We start from the raw sequence: 21,358 nt of genomic DNA on the forward strand, positions 1-21,358 counted from the left end.
GCCGGGACAAAAGGTTTCGCTTCAGGTATGGCACCGAGCCGTGCCCTGTCCAGGTTCTCCTTCCCGCGCGCCGGCACCACTTACGTTGGTTTTTTTCCAATTAGAGAAATGTAGCTTATTGCTAAACCACATTGTAATGCTCTTGTTTTCTTGCCAGGAACGAGTACAAGTACTTCCAGAGAATGACTAGCACATCCCATGTGGAAGGTAATGTTGTACTTGTTCCTGAAGTATGCCTCTACTTTAAAATTAGTTTAGGAAGGCAAGACAGGTAATTTTACTTTTCTCTGACTTAAAAGTCCTGCTTCTGCAAACAGACTGCCCTTCCCAGCCTCCCAAGCTTCACAAGTATTTTCCCCTTTGTTAATATGTCATCTGCAGATTGTTTCGGTTAGGTGAAGAAACTGGAGATGAATCAGATGTTAAAGGGCTGCACGTGATTTGCAAATAAAAAGAATTTCAAAGTCCTGTTTCCCCAACAGAGTAGAAAACTTCACCTACCTGTCTTTACCTACAGCTCCAACGCAGAACAAATTAAAAGTGGAAAGGTTTTTATATGTTGATTAATTAGTGGAGTTATTTTCAGGCTGTATTACCTTATCTAACTTGTTTGCTGTAGCTCAACCTTGGCCATTTGTTCCACCCCTCTGACCCTTGTGATGGTAATTTTGCTTGATTTTCTGACCACTGAGCCATCCCAGTACGCCAGAAAACCGTAAGTTTACTGATAATACACAGCAACAATACTGCAATCGTATGCAGTACGTATGCATCTGTACACAATAATATGCAACTGTACTGGTAGTATGCAGCAGTAAGTTCAGGCCAGTGAGACCTTTGCAGCAAAGTAATATTATAGACGCTATTGATTTGGTGATGTGAGAAACATTCACCTATGTAGTTTTTAAGAGAGGACAAAGTCTGTGAAGCAGAGGTTTATTTCAGCGCTGGGTGCATGGAAGATCACCTGCGTGATCCTCCTGCATGCAGACTGGTTGGTCTAACTTCCACAAATTTATTTAGGACAGTCATTCATATTCATGCCATTTCCCAGAAGTCTCATACATATTTAAATGATTTCCCTGACGTTATTTACATCTGTACCCTCCCACTTGCGTCTGCGCAGTGTTCTCTAGGGGTCTTCTTTGCGGGTCGTGAGGGGAAGGTTCAAAGTCCTCCTCTCAGTTGAACTTATTATTCCGGCGCCTGTGCTCTATTGTTTCAGCTACACTGTAAACCCAAGTTGGCAGCTAATCCTCTCTTCCATGTAAGGGCAGGAAGGTGACATCCAGGTAGAGGCTGATCATGGCTAAGATAAGTGGTGTCAGCCAAAGCAATGTAACCCTATACCCAAAAACACATTACCCTGTCTCTGTCCCCATACTTGGGTACCTGGAAACTTACATTCTTTCCAACCGCCTGTCTGCTATGACTTAAGCAAAACTACAATATTATTTATCACAGTGAGATAAAACCAATTGTTGTAGAGTGAAAAAAATTGTGAAAATCAGCACAAACAAATGGGGATAAGAATGCGGAAGATGAAAACAGCTAATTTATTCTGACTGGCTACTTGCTGCTGCCAGAAGCGATAAGTCTTGCTGCATTGCCCCCATTCCTCTTTCACACTGACTTTAGTGCTGGTTTGACATTTCCTTAAGCTGTTTTAATTCTCTGGCCCAGTAGACTAGTCTACTGGGTGTCTGTGGGGACTGCCAGTACAAGGTGTGTGGTAGGAGTGGGAAGGAGGCATTGGGAGAGGAGGAATAGAACCTCCCTGAGCCATGCGACCAGCTCACTGCATCTGGTGGAATCAGACCCATGAGAGACAACAGGTTTACCCTCGTATTTCTGCTGCTTCTCTATTTGCCAGTGGGGTCACTCTCTTTCCTGTGGGTTTTTTTTTTTCATGCTCCTGTTAAAACTGCTGTCTAGCAAAACTCACTTGTTTGCTAAAACTTCTGGGCAGCCTAACATGTGCCCTTGTTTTGATTAAGTGACCTATTCCATATTCTGATTTGAAGGTCTGTTCCATATTCCACAAGGAATGTATAATTCATTTTACAACAGTCTTAAGTGAAGGATTTTACTTATGTTTTGGAGACCTGATTCAGCCTATTGCAACCTTACATACAAAAAAGACAGAACACAATTGAAAATCTTTTAAATGTCTGCAAGTTGCATCCTACCTGGCACAAATAACCCATAGTCAAAAAAGATCTTTTAAACACAATTAAAAAGAAAAATTTTGCTACATCCTACCTGGAGATCTTTTGATAAGCTATGACCTTAGATGCTAGGCAGTTAAGTTGCTTCATAACCAGACCTCTTAATGGATTACACTGCCATAAATCTTCACAGCAGGGATACCACCATTAGCTCAAAAAAGTCAGAGGGTCACTGATTTTTGAAAGTGGGAAGAATGCACTGGGGAAGCATCACCTGATCTTGCTTTTAGTCTGTGTGCATACCTGCACTGGCCACTGCTGTAAGTTAGCTCTTGGTCTAGACAAATCTTTGTTCTGACCTCATAGACATCTCAGTGTAAATCTTTAGTAACAAAATACATATATTTTTCAGAACTTGTGCATTTCCTTCAGTAGTGGTGCCAGTGGACTGTGCTAAGGTATCTAAACTGACACTGCAGTGTGTCTCTTGGAAACTTGCTCATGAAGCTTATCTGTAGGGGAAGGGTCTTTAGGCACTGCTAATAAACAGCAGGACCATCAGTTCTCTGGTGTGATCTGGTAGATCCAGCCTCTCTCAGATCACAAAGCAGGGAGGATAGCTGGAACGAATACCATTTTCTTTTCTTTAAAATCTCTCCTACTGTGTAACACTGTAAAAAACTTCCCATTACCTTTTGTGAGTCTCAGCCTCTGTGTTTATTTCTCTGAGAACTCCATTTGCTCGTAAAGAAAAACCTTCCTGATAATTAGTTTATGAATGTTTGGGTTTGGTCAAAAATGATACTTACAGGTGAATTCTAGAATATGGTTGAACACCTGTTGCACTTCAGCTTTGGATTTAATTTGGCTGGTTCTTCTCCTAAAAGTTATCCTTTTACCTGGCTTTTTGGGTTTTTTTTCTTAAATAACACTCAAAGCTGGCAATTATTCCTGCTTATATAACTGGAATGATGGAAATGAAAACACTGTCGATTACTGTATACTGCTCAGATTTATAAAGAGAACTATGATGTTTTTTCACACACGGAGATTAATTTGGCCCCATAACTATAGCAGAGCCAACGTCCATGTTGTGCATGTAATGGGCATTGACATGCCTTTTTTAATTTTCTTTTTTGTAAGTTTATAGGTGTGCATGAGACTACTTTGCTGTGAACTGCCTGACAAGGCTTTGAGGCCACAAATGTGTTCTTCTATGCATGTAACTAATTTGAGAATTGGGACCTAAGCTTGTGCTTTTGTTAACTGCTGAAATAGAGTTTGAAAGGGGGAGGGAGAGTCCAGCAGTGTCACTAAACAAAACACATCTGGGACAGAGCAAAAATGCCCTTTAAATAAGTGTTTTCTCTCTTACTCAGGTAAACAGAATGCACTGATAATGGGTAAAAAAACGTGGTTCTCCATTCCTGAGAAGAATCGTCCTTTAAAAGACAGGATTAATATAGTGCTCAGCAGGGAGCTCAAGTATGTATGATGAATAAAAGACCTGTAAAACAAATAAAAAGTCTGCACCTAAAACTGTGTGTAGCAATGCATCATAAAGTAGTTCTGAATACAACATTTGTGATATCTCGTTAGGAAGCATCTCTGTTATTGATTCAAAGTGATACCAATACTTTAATTTTTTAATTATTATTTTTATTTATTTTATATTTTAATTAATTAACAAGATAATTGTCCTTACTTTAGTTAATAAATAATGGTCCTAGCTCTACACACAAACCATCTGACAATTGTCAGTAGTCTTTCTGACTCATGTATTTAACTGTATTTCTCTAGTTCCTGGTTAGATTGCTGACTCTTAATCCCTTTTTGAAGTTTATTTTTATTAGCATTTAAGGGAAAAGAACTGTCCTTTTTCAGAGCTCTCTTCTTGAATACGTAACCCGCAGTCATCCAAATATTCCTAAATAAAAATGTCCACTTAGAATGGTTTATTGCTTTGTAGGATGTTGGTGGGTTTGGGGCTGAATGTGTGGGCAGGCAGGGGACAGGGGCTTTTTGACTAGTTTTATTGAGTGAAATATCAGTATTCTAGGATTCAAGGAAAAATCTAATTTTATAGCTATCTCAATTTCTCAATTAGCTTTTTTAAAAACATGATATAAAATTTCAGATATGTAATTTATCATGCCTCTTAAGTCACAGTTATGATTAAACTGATTTACTAAACAATCCTGCAGTCAGATGAGAATTCTAACATAGTTTAGCAATAATAGGCATTTTAAAATAGTTAACTAATATGAAATATTTAGTTATTTGTGAATTCAGCAAAACACATTGTATGTCTAGATTGTATTGATTATCATGATGAATGGTCCTTTAATTATTTAGTAATAAAACTTTGCTTTTTCTAGGGAAGCCCCAAAAGGAGCACATTACCTTTCCAAAAGTCTGGATGATGCCTTAGCTCTTTTGGATTCACCAGAGTTAAAAAGTAAAGTAGACATGGTTTGGATCGTCGGAGGCACTTCAGTTTACAAGGTACATTTAGAGTACTCCTAAATTACTTATTTTCTGTGGTGGGATGAGGATCGCTCAAGTTCCTATTACTTCTGCTTTAAGAGGTGCTTTTCCTTCACGTGACCCATGAAACTCCAGTGATTCCAACAGAACAAGTCTTGGAGAGTAAGATTTCAAATCGCAAGTTTAAACTACCTGTCCAAGCAACCAAATGTTGCTCTTGCTAATGGTCCAGTGTCATACAGTCATTGCACTGTTGAGAGCTTTCCTTAAATGTCTAAATTGCTAGGTTTTTCAACCAAAACCCATATAATTATGTTTATTTTACTGAGGTAGTAGACTGACTCTGCAGGGGATGTGGGGAAAAAAGGAAAAATGATCCAGCATTTTTAGCGAGAGTATGACACTTTATACACCTAAGAAAAGATGATTTAGAGAGAGCTGGCACATGGTGGTGTCAGGAAAGAGGAGATAATCATACAACAAAAGGTAGCACTCACCCTATTTTCCCATCCAGCAGCCAGGTGTTCCCATGTAGAAATATGTGGGAACTAAAATAGCAATTAGTGATTGAAGTGAGTAATTCTATTCAGTAATTGTAGGTGTTCTTTTAAAGCATTATTTTGACCTTACTACTTGGTGTGGCTCCAAGGTGTAGATCTGTTTGTGTTTATTAGTACAAGCCTGTGATGGAAAAAGTGTCTGTAATTCAGCAAGCAAGTGTGACACCAGTGGTTTGAAACAGTTAGTGCTGAGGACATGACATTTCCACTTTGAGCACTTTGGGGAGTTTAACCCAAAGTTCAGATCTTTCAAAACAGGTAGAGCTTTATGAGGACAGACCTTGATGAGGAGAACAGGCCACTCTGGAAAGCACCATACTTTTCTTTTCATCTGCCTCCTGCAGATGATGGTCCCAACCACCATCAACCCTTTCCTATTCCTGATCTCGTACCTGGCTTCTCCTGCTGATTTACAAGTAACACTACTGTGCCTGGTGAGTAAATCCTCTTCTGCATCTGAGCATAGCCACACAACAGTGCAGTAGAGAGCTGTTTTGCACCAGGACAATCTCATCCGTTATTATCCCAGTAAGAAAAGCACTGAGACTCTGTAAAGTGTCATTTAAAATGCTGTTTATTAGAGCTAACACTTTGAAGAAGGACAGAATAGTATGAGTGATCTTACATCCCTGTAGATGTTGGGAACTCCAAGTTGTGTGGCATTGAATGAGCCTCCAAGCCACGTGCAGCCTGCTGCATAGATCCCATCTGTAGAAAGAGGTACCCCATTTTGGTCATTCAAGCTATTATAGGACTTTCTTAGAAGAAAGCAAGTCTTTTCATCATTTCTGCTGTCAAACAGAAAGGATGTTCACATGAGAACTTCTTGCTGCTTTTCTAGATAAAGGCAAGCACATGCAGGTGGTATAGTTGTTGGTACCAAGTGAGACCTGCCTGCGGTCTCCTCTGTTACAGTTTTCTGCAGAGCTTATCCTGTGGCCAAGGAATATGCGCTGCACCGTACAGGCCTGGGTCTATTCAGGTTAATTGTTAGTGGATAGCCTACTGCTTAAAGTACAATGGTCTTTTAGTCACGATCACTACAAAAGCAAATGGCAAGCTCATGCGTGCACCTGTTGCACTTACTTCGGGCGGGCTGCTTTTACAGCCTGTCACGGGCTGTTGTGGATGTCTTGAAGAATGAGTAGGAAGATGGAGATAACGGCATTCTTGGAGTCTTCACTGTAGCTGCTCTGCCCTGGCGGATCTGCAGCCCTTGGCACAGGGGTTGAGCTCAGGCTGGTGGCATACCATTGATATGGGGATCCTGGAGAATAAGAAGTAGATGCAGAATGTGTTGAATGTGAGGGTGCACAAAGGAGGCAGTCTGTCAAGAGCTACTACAACAGCGTTGCCGTTGCCAGAAAACTCTTCCAGAGTCTGTATCGTTATTCAAGAGGGTGGCTTATTGTCCTGTGGAGCCTTTTAACATAGCTCCTAACCTTAGCAACTTCTGATGAGTTAATCAGTTTGGGATGGGGAAGTCCACTGTGATCAGGATTTTTGTCACTGACCTCCATGAAGCAATCCTCCAAACCATATTTCTGTAGATGGTATGAGAAGGGAACATGTGCACGGTCTTCCAGGCCTTTGCTCTCTTTGGTTTCCAACGCCCTTTGTGGGTGCTCTGGGCAGCACCCACATCCCAGCCAGGTTCCAGACCCAGGGTAGCAAGCCAGAAGGATTACCAAGGGTGGCCCATGAACTGAGGCAGATTCAGATGTGTTTCAGGAGGTTTGCAAAGAACCTCAGACTAAAATGGGATGCTAGCACCTTCTTTCTGCACAGGGTCATTCAAGATTTTTGAACGCCTGTGTTGTCTGAAATACTGCATCCCCTCTGTGCTTCAGATACCATGCTGAAACAGGCCTGGCTTATCCTTATCCAGAGAAATGTGCTGAGGTGGAGCATCTACCCAGCTGCCTGAGTGCAGAAGGGTATTCTTTGGGACACAGGTGTCCAGCCTGTCTCTCAGTCTCAAGTACGGATGGCTGCTGTGCCCTGCCCAGCTTCTAAGAACTGAGGCAAGCAAAAGTGCTAGAGCATGTGCTCCAGGATGGCATTTCAAGGCAGGGTGCTGCCCTCAGCAGCAGAGGGACAGGGAACGGAGTGGAGGCACAGGACTGCCACTGTTTGCCACCTCTTCCTCGTAGAACTGCAGAGGAGAGAGGAGCAAGCCTGACAGTCTCTGAACATTTATAAGGACACAGAGCAGCTGTCTATTGCTTATGGCTGTCTTGGCCACGGCCCCTAGGTTCTCAAGGACACAGTTCTCTCCAGGATGGTGGGAGTATTTGCATAAGCTGCCTCAAGTCCTGTGAAGAACAGAGAAAGTTGAGTTCTGAACAGCGTGGCCATCCAAGTCCTTATGTAGGTTACATTCATTCTGTGTTCAGCAGCATACTCTGCAAAACTGCCTCATGCTGGGCCTTGACCTCTGCAACAGGAAAAGGCAGAGCAGCTAGACATGGTAGGCATTTTGATGGGGACAGGAAGAGCTGAGTAGAGTATTGGTGTTAGAAAGTGAGAGCAGAAAAGATTGAAAACCACTCACATAATCCACTGAGGATTTAAAAGCTTCGTGCCACCTTCATCTCCTTAAATTTGACTTGACACTGATCACCTCATCAGGTTTATAATCTCCTGATACAGCCACAGGATAGTACTGGTGCCTCCGAGGGAGCTTTTGGACTTCTCACAGCACAAGCTTACAAGTTTCACTTCTTTGGATCTCAGTGTGGTGACATACTGGATCTTCTGCACTATTCTGGATCTCCTGAGTTCCAGAAGGTGTTGGTGTTGCTATTGATTGTATGGATGAGGAAGAAGTGTAGCAGCCCAGCAACGGCCAGTAGATCACAGCAATTATCAAGCCGTTATGCATCATGAGAGGCACTCCATGGTTTTGCATGAGCACTTGATGTTTTGAGAGCCGTCTGTTGGCTGATGAGTGCTGCTTGTGTGCTGGAAAACTTGTGGTGGTGACTCACTCATTGATTCTGGCCCTTGAGTCCATATTAACCATTGGAGCTTATAAGACATGTCCCTGGAGCAGATTTTCTGGCTGCGTTTCATCCCCAAGTAATTTAGTTCATGTGTACCAAGATTGCTCCCCAGTACAATTAAAGCACGCTGAGTGCGGACAATTGGACGATTCATTTCAAAACCACGTTTCCACTCTGAGTTAAGACACTACTATAGATGCACTCTGTGGAAGTATTGTCTCCTAACTGAGATGTTCGTGTCTTGGCTTTGACTCTGAAAAATACTGCTACCTGGAGATCCTAAGGGAGTCTGCTCAGTATAAGTGATATCAGTCTCTTTTAACTGGATTTAGACTGTGTGTTTTAAACTAGTTTAAAACTGCATTCACATTTTACCAGACAGGACCTGAAAGTCCAGCACGTCCCCAAGTAATAAACAGGGTCTTTAAAAGCAAACAAACAAAACCAGGTATATATTTACTTATGTGGATGGTATAGTCTTATGATATGGTGTTTGTAGAGTGCTTAATATATATCTTGCTTTGTAAAAATAAGCAAGCACAAATCCCTCACAGTGAACCTACCAGTGGGGGGAAAGAAAAAAGGGCAACAAAACTTAAAAAAAAAAAGGAGAAAAGTATTTTAAAAAATTATGACTCAGGTCCTCATAATCAAGGCCTTTTTAGTAACACCAAAACAGGCTATATGTCAAACTGGTTTTCACCTTGATAAAACAGTTTTTCCTAAGCATCTTGAACATTTAAAATTGTGTCTCCTAATTTATATCTTCCTGCTCAGCTTGTTGCTTTCTCAATGCCACAGAAGCAAACAATGACACTCAAGGTCATATTGCTGAAGTCTAGAATTGTATTCATGTATTAAATTTGGAGAAGAAACTTGTAATTTCGTAACAGAACAAAAAGTTCTTTCATAAGAAGTTCTGTTGTTTTTCCTGTTTAGTTAATATCTAGGCTGCCCATAACAGAAAATAGATGCTGGTGATAAATAGCATTGGGGGAAATTCTTCAACAAAGAGGCTTGAGCTGGAAAATTAAATTTCCAGTAATCTCCAAGGGAAAATTTTATCTAATATTCATGCTCAGGTGTCTTCCTAGTATTTGACTTATTATGTTTGGTAATCTACCCCCTTTCATTCTTCAAAATTATTGAATTATGAAGTTGCTATTCATATTTAGCACAGCAAGTCTCTTGCAGATGATTAATTACCCTCTTAAACAGAGTTTCTTGACTAGGCGTATAAGCATCACTGGGTTCTGAATGCCCCAAGTGGGTTGTGAATGCCACATTTGCTAAGCTTCAAATCTTTGCTGTACTGTAACGATCACTTCTTTAAAAGAGAGAGGTATTAACAATTTGAGTCACTAGTTTTATCATGATTTCTTTCAAGCCTGCCAAAACTTTACTAGCTAATACTAATATACTAAAGTATACATTTTAAAGATTACATTTTAGTATGTCTGAATTTGCAGTAAACTGTAAAAGATAGAACAGTAATTTTTCTACTTGCCCTGCATGTAAGACAAAGTGGTTTTGAGCTGCGCACCTATTGGAATGATTTTAAGCTGCCTACCTATTAGAATAGAGATTAACACATATGTTACCATGTTTTTGAAGTGTTGCATTCGGTCTGAGATGTAACCAAGGACTGAGGTCCACTTACAGGGGAAGCACGCAGCTCATTTTTCCATGCTCATATGCTCCTGTCTTGCTGGTTGCAGTGCTGTTGCTCCCTTCAACCAGTGCTCTCAAAGAACATGCTGCAAAGAGCAGGCTCCTCAGAGCTGCGTGACGCTGTGGACATGGGGGATGTCACACTGCAGGCCCAAAGCATTATTCTGCTCTGGGAGCAACTGGTGCAAAAAGCTGAGCACTGCATTGGCTTCTCCACTAGTAAAGTGAAGACTGAAGATTGTCATGGTTACACTGACCAAATGTTCTTTCCCTGTCCCACCAAGCTCATGATGATGATATTCGATGATGCAGGTTTATGGTCCTGAGCAGTTGTTTCCAAGGAAGGTTACTGTTCTCCTGGCATATATGCAAATGTAACTCTCTTACTTCACTACTGTACTGTTGCCCCATGTGTAGTTGCATAGCTTTGTGTAGTTGAACAAGAAGGAATGAGAAGACAATTTTCCTGTATTCCTGTGACCTGCTAGGTGTTTTATGGTAAAGGGTTTGAGCACTTAGTGCAATTCCCTAATATCTCTTTTATATAAAAGTGGCAGAATCACAGCCTTACAGCTGATAGAATTGTCCTCCCATAGACATTTAGATTTTATAAAAATATATCTCTGACTATTCTAGTCATATCTCTGGTGGCCAATATTTCTTGCTCTTAACTAGTTATAAATAAAACTAAGGAAACAGAACTACAATATTAGCAATGGACTAGTGGATTAACTAATAATTTCTTTTAAAGGTATTTTCTTTAATTTAGCATCTTTATACTTTCACAGACTTAGAGGGGCTTATCCAGCCTTTCCAGTAGAATCTTCAAAATAAACTCAAAGGATTTTTAATTTGGAAAGATGTAATATTGCTATTAGTTGTAAACAAGTTTTTTGTGTGCTCGTTCTTGTGAACAAACATATTGATTTGACATTCCTCTGGGAAAAAATAATGACTAAAAAAGGTTAATATATGAGTCAGTTGCAGACACATATCATGCAGCTATGAAAGGTTTTTGCTTTTTAAGTTCTTTTTCAAAGAAGCTTGCAGACATCATAGAGGAAAAGATTTAAAAGGCTGTCCTTTAAGACTAACACATGGAAAAGTCTAGTGGCTAAAGTCTATCTGTTTCTGCAAGGGCAAAATGGGCAGGCTTTTCAATAATGGTCACAGGAGAATTTTGTTGCACTTGCCGTTGTCCCTGGCAGAGACTGGTGGTGGGAGCTACCACAGTGTCTCATCCCTCACTGGGCTTAGCCTTCGTGGCTTAGGAAGAAAGGGCTGTTCACAACCTCACTAAACTGAGCCCTAGCAGCGTGGGAAGGAAGGATTTTCAAAGGTGTAGATTCTCCTGGTTATCACTGCAACTCTCCTAGTAGTCAAATTTTAATTTAGGCAAGTCCTTTTACCTAGGTAAGATCTAGAACTTTGTGAGATCTTCAGCTGTGAGATTTTTTTTCAATATATAAAATGTATTTTTTAATAATCTTGTGGCTTCAAAATGCAGCCTGCCTATATGATCCAATACATTTTAAGGTCTAGAAAACAGAATGCAAATGAACAGACTGTTTCTTTTGAAATTTTCACTTTTATAGCGTTCTCATATTTTCTTTGGATTGGCAATGTTGTGGTCTAGAAAGACAGTTGAAAAATAAGTGCCTCACATAGTAACTTTGGCTGTTTTATTTATTTTATTTAATCAGTAGAAGATAAGAAAGCAGAAGTGCATGTGTCCTAAAACCTGTGAATCTTTAAATGACTAGAAATAATTGGTCCCTTCTACAGCAGTTGGTTGCTGTGCCCCACTAGCTTACAGTGGTTTGGTGATTAGATCTGCAAAAGATTAATTTTCCATATAATACTTCTGAAACTACTTGTAATACACAGCTGTTCTTTGTTGCAGAGCTTCAGGACTGTTTTAAGGTGTGTTCTACAGAGAGAAACTAATTCAAGGCAATGGGCCTGCACGTGCAGACATAATCTAATCTTGTATGGCTGTCAGTCCAATGCAGCTGGCAATTATGGGGAAGATGATCCTTAGGTCATCTCCTCTTTGCTTTATGCTTCAGAGGCAGGCCTGCCAAGGATTTCTTGGAAGTAAGCAAAAAGACAAGGTATGCTAAAATCATTTCACAGGGTTATGAAGGTTTATTACAGGAGTAGTAAAGGACTCTGGTTCACATATAGGATTGACATACCTGGGACAACAGGAGGGATCCTGACACCTCTGCTCTCCTGTCCTCCCTCTTTTGTGGAAAGTCATCTCTGCTTGAGGAATCGTTCTGGTGTTTCTGAGAGATCAACAGTCACAGTTTTGATAGGCTGTGCTTTAACATGAACCAAAAATCAGCATTGCTTTTTCCCTATTGCATCAGGTTGTAGTATCTTAAAGGATTCAGTAGCTGCTACACAAGGAGATGAACCTGTGTGGAAAGCAAACACATATGCAACTTCCGAGGGAAACCAGTGCAGGTACAAATGCAGTCCAAGGATAATGGAATGGATTATGAGGGAAAAACACAGCAAATTAAAGTCATACCAAGAATGGCTTTGAGACCCCATGTGGTAGTGAGGGTATTGTAATGACCATCGAGTGGGGATGCAGATTTTTCAAATTTAGAGAAGCCTGAGCTCAGAGACATCGTAATTTTGTTTTAAAAATCTCTTCCTCTTGCCCTGGTACAATTATTTCCAATAAGTTCTCTCTTACTATCTACCTTTTCCATCACATACATTATCCTCACATTGACAAAATACGCAAAACCAAAAAAGGCAGTACTGATCCCCTACTTGTTGGAAATGGTTTGTCTATTGAATATTGTGCTAACTTTCCACAGTATTGCCTGATCACTAGAAATACATTTAGTTACTGCACATTGGGTTTAAATATTCAAGATTTTTTATAAATATACCTTTGTATTATGTATATGTTACATTAAACCAAAGTCATATTCACCCTATTGTGTTCATTAGAGTAAATATGCATAATGTATGTTTCTTTGATTAAATTCGGAGTAGGTATGTCAACATTCTATCAAATCAGCACAATACATCCTCTAACTTGTCTTCTGTACCAAAAAAGGTAGTGGAACTGATAGAGTGGGCTGGAATGTCAGTGAGGAATTATCTTAATCCTCATGAAAATGCCAGAGTTGTGATAAAGCTCCTTCCCCATCCTGCAAGGTGGTCTGTAGCAGTAGTTTGCAGAGGCGATGACAGAGTCCAGTCCTCTCTGAACAAGTTCCTTTAGAGACTCCACATGTGGAAGGTTTCATGTTTGATAGAAAATTTACTTATCTGAAGTTTTCTGAAGTTACTGTCAGGGAACATAGAGGGCCAGGTGCTCCCAAAGGGACGGGAGCTGCAAATCATGGGCAAAAACCTGACTGACATAACAGGGGCCTCACCAGCCAGGGCACATGGTGATGAGGCAGGTCCCTAGGGTGGGATCAGGCCCCATGAAGGTAACCAGAGTCAGACATAGCCCTGGGATGACTAGACAGGGCCATGGGGACAGGCCAAGGCCAGGTCAGGATGTCAGCCCATGACGTGTTTCAGCTATGTACTTAAATCCCAATACAAGTGAAAATTGCACTTGACATGATAGACCAAACGAAATACAAAGTCAAGTCACTTTACAAATTTGTTTCTCCTTGCCTGTTGCCATAATATGCCCACTGTCATGACGCTGGGCATTCCCAGCTGCTGAGAAGGAATATGTGGGTTTAAACCTGCTTAAGCCTGTTGCTTTTCTCCAAGGTCTTTTTGTTTGTTGTTTAGTATTCACGGCCCACATACACATGCAGACCCCAGAGCTGATCTGGCTAACTCAGGAAGTATTTGCATTTTTCTTGTTAGGTTGGGAATGAACAGTTACACAGATGGTTGGTTCACTCAACTAATGCAACCATTTATCTAGAACGGAGGTCACCCTACTGTCCCCTTCATGCTAAATTCAGGTTTCTTTGCAGTATCTGTGGTCAGTCACTCCGTATGCTCTTCCCTGACCTGTTGGTGGTACAGAGTTCTTGCCGAAGCTGAATTCCCATAGAACTGGATAGGAAGTTGATTTATTCTTCTACTACAAAACAAAAGTATCTCTATTTACAGAACATGCTACGTTTTTGTTTGTGAAACAGATTATTCTTCTGTCGTTCTGCAGGTGTATGTTTCACCTCTTACCGCCTACCCTTATTTAAAGAAAGAAAAAATGTGGTATTTATATATAAACTGGATGAACACCAGTTCATTGCTGTCGGATGCTGGTGTGCTGTGACTTACCTCTTCCATTTCAAGCCATTCTCTAGTAATAGAGCAGCTTTTCTAGAAACTAACTTCTTCTCAGCAGTGGTACCAATTAATTTTATTGGATTGCATTTGCTATTACTTGGTTCCTGTACTTGTCAAAGTAGTACCTAATAGCACGCTGCATGGTGAATCACCTTTAACAAAGAGCATTGCTCATTACCGGTTTAAGGGAAAAAAAAAAAAAGCTTTTCAAAAATATATTGTAACCAGCACCAGTATAGTTTTAATGGGTTATTTTACTGCCGAGAAAATCTGGAAGAGGTGACTTTTCAGTCTGATCTGGAAACAGAATGTCTTTTTTTTAACTCCTGAGTTTGTGTGAATTTGTTAGTGAGGAACTCAGCTAACAGGTGTCTTCATAGCTTCTTTCATCCAAAGAGCTTGGGAACCCTGTTTGTTGTTGTTATATAACTTTCAATGCGTATTATCACTTTGCCATAATCCAGAGATCAAACTTTGAAGTTAAACTGATAGATAATTCAATCACTGGAATTGCAAACTAATGCAGACTGAAAATACATTATAAATCCTTAGCAGTCATATTGATTAAACATTGGAACAAATTATCTGGAGGTCTGGGCCTCTCCCACCACTTAAAGCTCACTGTCTTTCAAAGAGGTATGATTCAGAAATTGCTTGTTGAGACTAGACCATACTGCTCCTTTCTTCTCACAGGACTACTCCCAATTTTTTCTTAATTTCTGTCAGATGCCCCAAGCTCTGAGAATAGATATTGCTGCCACTTACCAGGTGGAACTGGCAGAAGATTAAATTAGCCTTTTAGAAAGTACTCTTGGGCAGAGTCCAAAAGAAGAGATTTAAAATTCTGTTTTCACTGCTTTGCTTAAATCCCATATATATATACACACTAAATAGTAACTGAGTTTCAGTTTTAGATACCATATTTGGTATGCAATCTACAATAGAAAAATATGCTAACACTCTTATCTTGGTTCTTTTTGAATGCTGCCATGGTGATGGCTGGTGCAGGTAGAACAAGAATTTGGAGAGTTGGTAAAGAAAGCTAGTGTTCCAAATAACTTACACTTCATATTATCTTACAGACTTCAAATAGTGTTATAGAACAAGGATATTAAAAATTGTGATAAACAACACTACTACTTCATGCATGGTTGAGCTGTACATGGAACAACTCAATTTTAGTAATTTCTGTTGTTTTTAAAGGCAGCAATGGAGAAGCCAATTAATCATCGATTGTTCATGACAAGAATTTTGCAGGAATTTGAAAGTGACACATTTTTTCCAGAAATCGACTATAAGGACTACAAACTTCTCACAGAGTAAGTATCAAGAGGCATACTAGCCTTGGTTTCAGATGGAAGACTTAATAATGTGAGTCGAATGTGTAAGGGTCATATTAAGGCCATGTTCTGTTTTCAGTTAGAAGTGCTTTTCACTGTATTTTTTCCCTGGGGTCATATTTTCCTTAGAACCTGGAGTTGCACCACACTCAGCACAGAGAGGTTGTTGGAAGTTGCTGTGTTCTTCAACCTTTCCATAATCTTTACAGCAAAGAATTGCATTTGTCAGTTTGCTTGTAAAGTAACTGTCACTGTTTAAGGTTGGGCCAGGACTTGAAACAGGCGGCAGATGCTCTCTGTTAATCCCTCCCTCCCCTCAGGAGGGGAAGGGACAGAGAAAAGGGAGAGAGACTTACGGGTTGGAAATTAAAACTACTTTAATAAAACAATAATAATGGAAAATAGTATGATGGTATTAATACTAATGCTACTAATAATGGAAATAAGGAGAAAAGTATACAACACTGATACTGAGTGTCCTGATGAGGGTCAGGGGATTGCAGGCCGCAGCCTGTAGGGACTCATGGAGCTGCTGCAGCAGGGCAGGCACCCGGACTTCCCGAACTGGACTTCGCAGCCGACAGGAGCCAGATTCAGGGATGCAGAGTTTGGGGTTGGAGGCAGGAGAGCGAGCAGGGTCCCACCGGGATGCCAACCGTGAAAGAAGAAGAGCCAACCCCCATGATCCCTTAGCTTTATACTGAGGATGATGTGGATGGGATGGAATACCTCGTCGGCCAGTTTTTGGTCACCTGTCCCATCCACACTCTTCTGCAGGTGCAACCTTTTTACAACTTTTTACTTGTTTAACAGAAGAGGGCCAGCAGTGGCCTTGGTTCTCATGGGGGTAAGTGTAAACATGGGCCTCTCTGCATACCAATCCTACTGATACTTCAGTAGCAACTCTACACATCCAGCGTTATCAAGCCTGAAAAACCGACACTGTCTGAAAAACATGTAGCTGCACTTTCAGAAAGTGCAGTTACTTAGAAGAGACTTAACTGAAAGAAAAACTCCTGAAAGGAGAAATAGCCCTATTTTAGCCAAACCAGGACAGTAACTTAATTATTATTTCTCATTTTAGAATTACTGATATATTTACTAAGCTTCATAACTGTCAGTATGTTGTTAGTCAATGGTATTTAGCCTCTCAACGTCTTTGATAAATTGCCAAAGACAAATTAGGGTTTGAGTGGGGAGGGTTGAGTCTTTATAGATCTTTAAGGTTATTCATAGATCATCGAGTCTAACCATAACTTTCTAACAATTTCCATAACAATTCCTTTCTCTTGAGAAAATTGCTTCTTCCTAATGAACTTAAGTAGGAAAAAGTATTGAGCTGTAAGTTTCTGCCATTCATTGTGATTTCTTCTGTCTTACCCTTGTCATGTTCCAGTCACACTTTTATGTCCTCTCCAATGAGATTACATCTAACAGGCAGTAGCAAGGTGGCAGAAATTTAAAGGTCTGCCTCAAGAGCCAGCAGGGAAAGGACCTCTTCCTCTTCTTGCTACTCTTGCTTTGGTTCCCAGCTGATTACAGACCAGCAGTGGAAGAAATAGAGCGTATGGCAAGTCAAGTGTCTGCACAGGGCATGGGAATGGAGGAGAATAGGTAGGGACAGGAAAAGAAGGATGTGCAGAAACAAACAAGGTGAGTGGAGAGGATGAGTCACCTTTTTCAACTCTTAACATGTTCTGAACTGCGCTGTGCCATAGCGTGAGCCAACTTTAGTATCCTGGTATCTGACCCAAAGCTCCCTTCCCTCCCTCTTGGCTGTTTCTCAGGTATACATTGGTTTTGGCCAGTGTACTGAAATCAGAATTTGGCCTTAAAACATCAGTTTATAAAATAGCAGATAATTCCCTCACTAAAGTGGAAACTTGATAGAGTCAAACCTAGTGAACAAAATTTAAAATTTCTTTCTCCCTCAAAGTCAACATTACTCGTACAAAATCCTTATTCTGTCAAAGGGAGAGGAGGAGATTTTCTTAAATGTCTATTAATAAAACTGCTTTAGTAAATCTGGAATATAGAGGAACACACTGCAGGGTAGCAGTCAGCTACTTTAAGAAGCTGTTGTAGATTTGTAAGAAACTTTTACCTTAGCATTTCCTCTAAACCATCTGAGGAAAAACAAAGCCAAAACTTTTAGCCTGGTGAAAAGGAGGCTGAGGGGGGACCTTATCGCCTTCTACAGCGACCTGAAAGGAGGTTGTAGCGAGGCGGCGGTTGGTCTCTTCTCCCTGGTAACTAGCGACAGGACAAGAGGAAACGGTCTCAAGTTGCGCCAGGGGAGGTTCAGGTTGGCTATTAGGAAGAACTTCACTGTAAGAGTCGTTAGGCATTGCAACAGGCTCCCCAGGGAGGTGGTGGACTCACCATCCCTGGTGGTGTTCAAAAAACATTTAGATGTGGCGCTTTGAGACATGGTTCAGTGGGTTTAGTGGGCATGGAGGCGTTGGGTATACAGTTGGACTTGATGATCTTTGAGGTCTCTTCCAACCATGGCGATTCTGTGATTCTATAAAATCGTGAAAGTGTTCTATATCTCTTCTATTTTTTCAGACATTTTAAATAACATGTTGGAGGCTTTAATAAAAATGTTGGGCTTTTTTTATTAAGCCAAAAAGGTGGTGGTGGGTTTTGTATCAGAGAATGTTTTCTTGAATTAAAAAAAAGTGCATACAAGTTGCTGATAGTAGTTAACATGATTCCTAAAAATAGTTTGTACTTAGTATACCTCTTGTAAGGATGGTATTTTAATATCATTTTTCAAACAGCTCTCTCTTCTAGTTGTTTGGATAAATTACAGGTGACTCATTATGATATTGTTATCTACTTGTTGGCTTTTGCTTTTTCTTCTCCCCTCTCTTCAGGTACCCAGGTGTCCCTGCTGATATCCAAGAAGAGAATGGCATCCAGTACAAATTTGAAGTGTATGAAAAAGCTGTCTTGGCACAATAAATGAGGGTTTCTGTACTTCTGTGCAAGGGCAGGCATTTTAAATCATAAAGCCTTATTAAGTGCAAATTATATTAAATAGTACAATACCTCAGTAGTGAATGATCCCCAAAACCACACCCCAGTCTCCAAATGTACACCCTGCAGTGGAAATATGAGGGTGGTCAGCAGCATGAACAAGGTAGGTCTAAGGAGTACTGCAACTAAGGTTACATGAATCCTTGCATTGATCTTTCCAGTCCATGGCAGCATCCCTAACAATTCCACAAGCAATGAAAGGCATTAGGCTGTGTCAGAACCTTTCTACGTAAACAAAGGTTTTGAGTGAGAAAGCATCAAAACTGCTGAGTTTGACTGCAATGGTATACACATTTGTAACCATCTTTAAAACATGCTGGTGTAGAGGAAAAGGCAAGCAAGCATAACAAGAGAAATGGAGTCGAAGTCTCAAGCAGCAGTTGAGGGATCCATTGATCCTTCATGGAAGTCCTCTCCTGGTGACCTGTGGGGTCACAAGCCCGGCCAGCAAACCTGCTCCAGCCTGGGCTCCTCTCTCCACAGGGCCACAGGCCCTGCCAGGAGCCTGCTCCAGCATGGGCTTCCCCCGGGATCCCAGCCTTCTTTGGGCATCCCCCTGCTCCGGCGTGGGGTCCTTCCCGGGCTCCAGCCTGGGCCTCCATGGGCTACCAGGGGACAGCTGGCCTCACCATGGGCTGCACCAGGGGCTGGGGGGAATCTCTGCTCTGGGCCTGCAGCACCTCCTCCTCTTGCTGCAGTCACCTGGGGACTGCAGGGCTGCTCCTACCACACATTCTCTCTGCAGCTGCAATTGCTCTTGCACAGTTTTCTTTTCCTTCTTCTTAACTATTTCCTGAGAGGCGCTACCCACATCACGGATGGGCTGGGCCTTGGCCAGCAGTGAGTCTGTCTTGGAGCCAGCTGGCATTGGCTCCATCAGGCACAGGGGATGCTTCTGGCAGCTTCTCACAGAAGCCACCTCTATAGCCCTGTAGCTACCAAAACCTTGCCACACAAACCCACTACAATCTGATAAAGAAGTTTTAACATTTCCATTAACTTCACACCTGTGTGAAGGTTTGCTGCTCTTTAAAAAGTTGCTATGTCAGTTTGACCATGGCCACTTTGCAGCATAAGAATGTAAACATTGCTTTCTTAACAGAATCTGTGTTCTTACGTCCGTTTTAAATGTTACCAGTGCAGATGCAGAGTGTTAATTTGTCGGTGTGAATTTGAATATTCTATGTGGCATACAAATATGGCTTATAAGCAGAGAGTGGAGTCCTGTTTCCTCTTTCATTAAATACAGCTAGTATAATAATGTTTTGCATTACTGTTCCCTAAAAGTAGCAAGCAATATACTGGTACTGTAGTAACACTGTGATTCTAATGGCATACAATGCCAAGTGTTGACCAAAGTTTGTTATTGCCAATATTACCACAACACGATCTGTCATGTTAGTCTGTTGCTGTGTTCTGACTGTGGGGAGTTTGTCAGAGGGCAGAGGACTCCATATATGAAGGGCCACGGAGACGAGCTCAGGTGTACCATCCCCAGCTATGCTTCCTTGTGCTGCAGCTGCCACCCTGAGAGTGAGAGCCTACCGACAGGTATCCCTGCCTCCCTTTCATTGCAGATCAGTCTGAGAACAGGAGAGTGAAAAAAAGGATAAAATTAACCCTCAAAATGCTGCTGTTTCTCCAAAACATTTTAAAAGCATCACCTTGTGATCTTGTGCATCAGTATTGTGGGAGATTCAAGTAATAATACTCGTCCTTTAATGTCACACTGAGGCCCAGTTCTAACATCAGGGAGGGTGGCACTGGCCATTGGCGGGTTTTACACGTTATAACTGTACAGAGGAGCGTAGCAGCACCTGGTTTTCTAAGAAGTTTAAACCCTGATTTTGCTTGCTTTTGAAAAATCAAACCTCGTTACTAAGAGAAAAACACTTAGAATATCAGCTATGAACACCTCTTGAATTTTCCAAGGCAATTGGCAACATTTAGCTGATAAAAAAGAAAATCAGCATCTGTTCTGGGTTGTCTCGGTTTTCTCTTTGTTCCTTTTGCATTCTGGAAAACGTAAGTACTTTCCTGTGTTGATCTGCTTGCTCCATGTGTGCTGATGTTACATCGCTCGATAAAAATTAAAACAACAAAGTTAAATGCTTATGTAGTACAGCAAAAAGTCTCCTGAGTTTTAATTTGCCAAGACATTGTTAAAGGCAAAGAAAAAGAGTATTACCAGGGGGATGTTATTTTTTCAAAAAATGTAAGTCACAGTGACCCCGACAAGAGAAAATAACCTCCCCAAAGCGTTCAGTATGTACCAGTTAGCATCAAAAAACAGGTCACTGTTGAAAGCTCTGCAGAGCGAGTCTGCAAAGTACTGTGTTTATGGCAACTGACATTTATTAAAAGTGGAAGCAAAGTCTCTGTGTGATGTTGGATTACACTGTGATACTGATACAAATTTACGTTAGAAATTTCTACCTAAGCATACATTGCAGCAGATGCTGTTCACTAAAGCCAAAATGTTTTGTTGAACCACTTTAAAGAACTTGGATGCAAACAAGCCTACTGGGAACATAGTTACCCTGACTATTTGTGGACTGACTGAGTCCTCTCCAGATTTAAGTAACTACATTCATTTGTCAAATTCTGCAGCAAATGAAGTGAATTTATGATTGATTCCTGGAAATAAGAACTTTGGAAATGAACACAGCATTCTTCTACTTAAAAGTTTTCAGAACATATTAATGATGCAGTTTCTTCAGTATGTCACTGCCAAAAAGATGCATTTTTGGTTTGTTTTTTTTTTTTGTTTTAATAAAAGCACTGCATTTAGAGAG

At 40.9% G+C, this 21,358-nt stretch overlaps 1 protein-coding gene across 1 annotated transcript; it reads left to right on the top strand.

The window, feature by feature from the left end:
• The first annotated feature begins 155 nt into the window (after positions 1 to 155).
• On the top strand, positions 156 to 18,566 carry DHFR (dihydrofolate reductase). The gene is made up of 5 exons (XM_009703156.1): positions 156 to 207; positions 3,548 to 3,653; positions 4,547 to 4,673; positions 15,385 to 15,500; positions 18,401 to 18,566. The coding sequence occupies exons 1-5, from the start codon at positions 183 to 185 to the stop codon at positions 18,486 to 18,488; spliced, it is 462 nt and encodes a 153-aa protein (XP_009701458.1). The 5' UTR covers positions 156 to 182; the 3' UTR covers positions 18,489 to 18,566.
• The last annotated feature ends 2,792 nt before the right edge of the window (positions 18,567 to 21,358 follow it).

The sequence above is a fragment of the Cariama cristata genome, unplaced genomic scaffold, assembly GCF_000690535.1.
Source record: "Cariama cristata isolate BGI_N322 unplaced genomic scaffold, ASM69053v1 scaffold32116, whole genome shotgun sequence".
Classification (NCBI taxonomy): domain Eukaryota; kingdom Metazoa; phylum Chordata; class Aves; order Cariamiformes; family Cariamidae; genus Cariama; species Cariama cristata.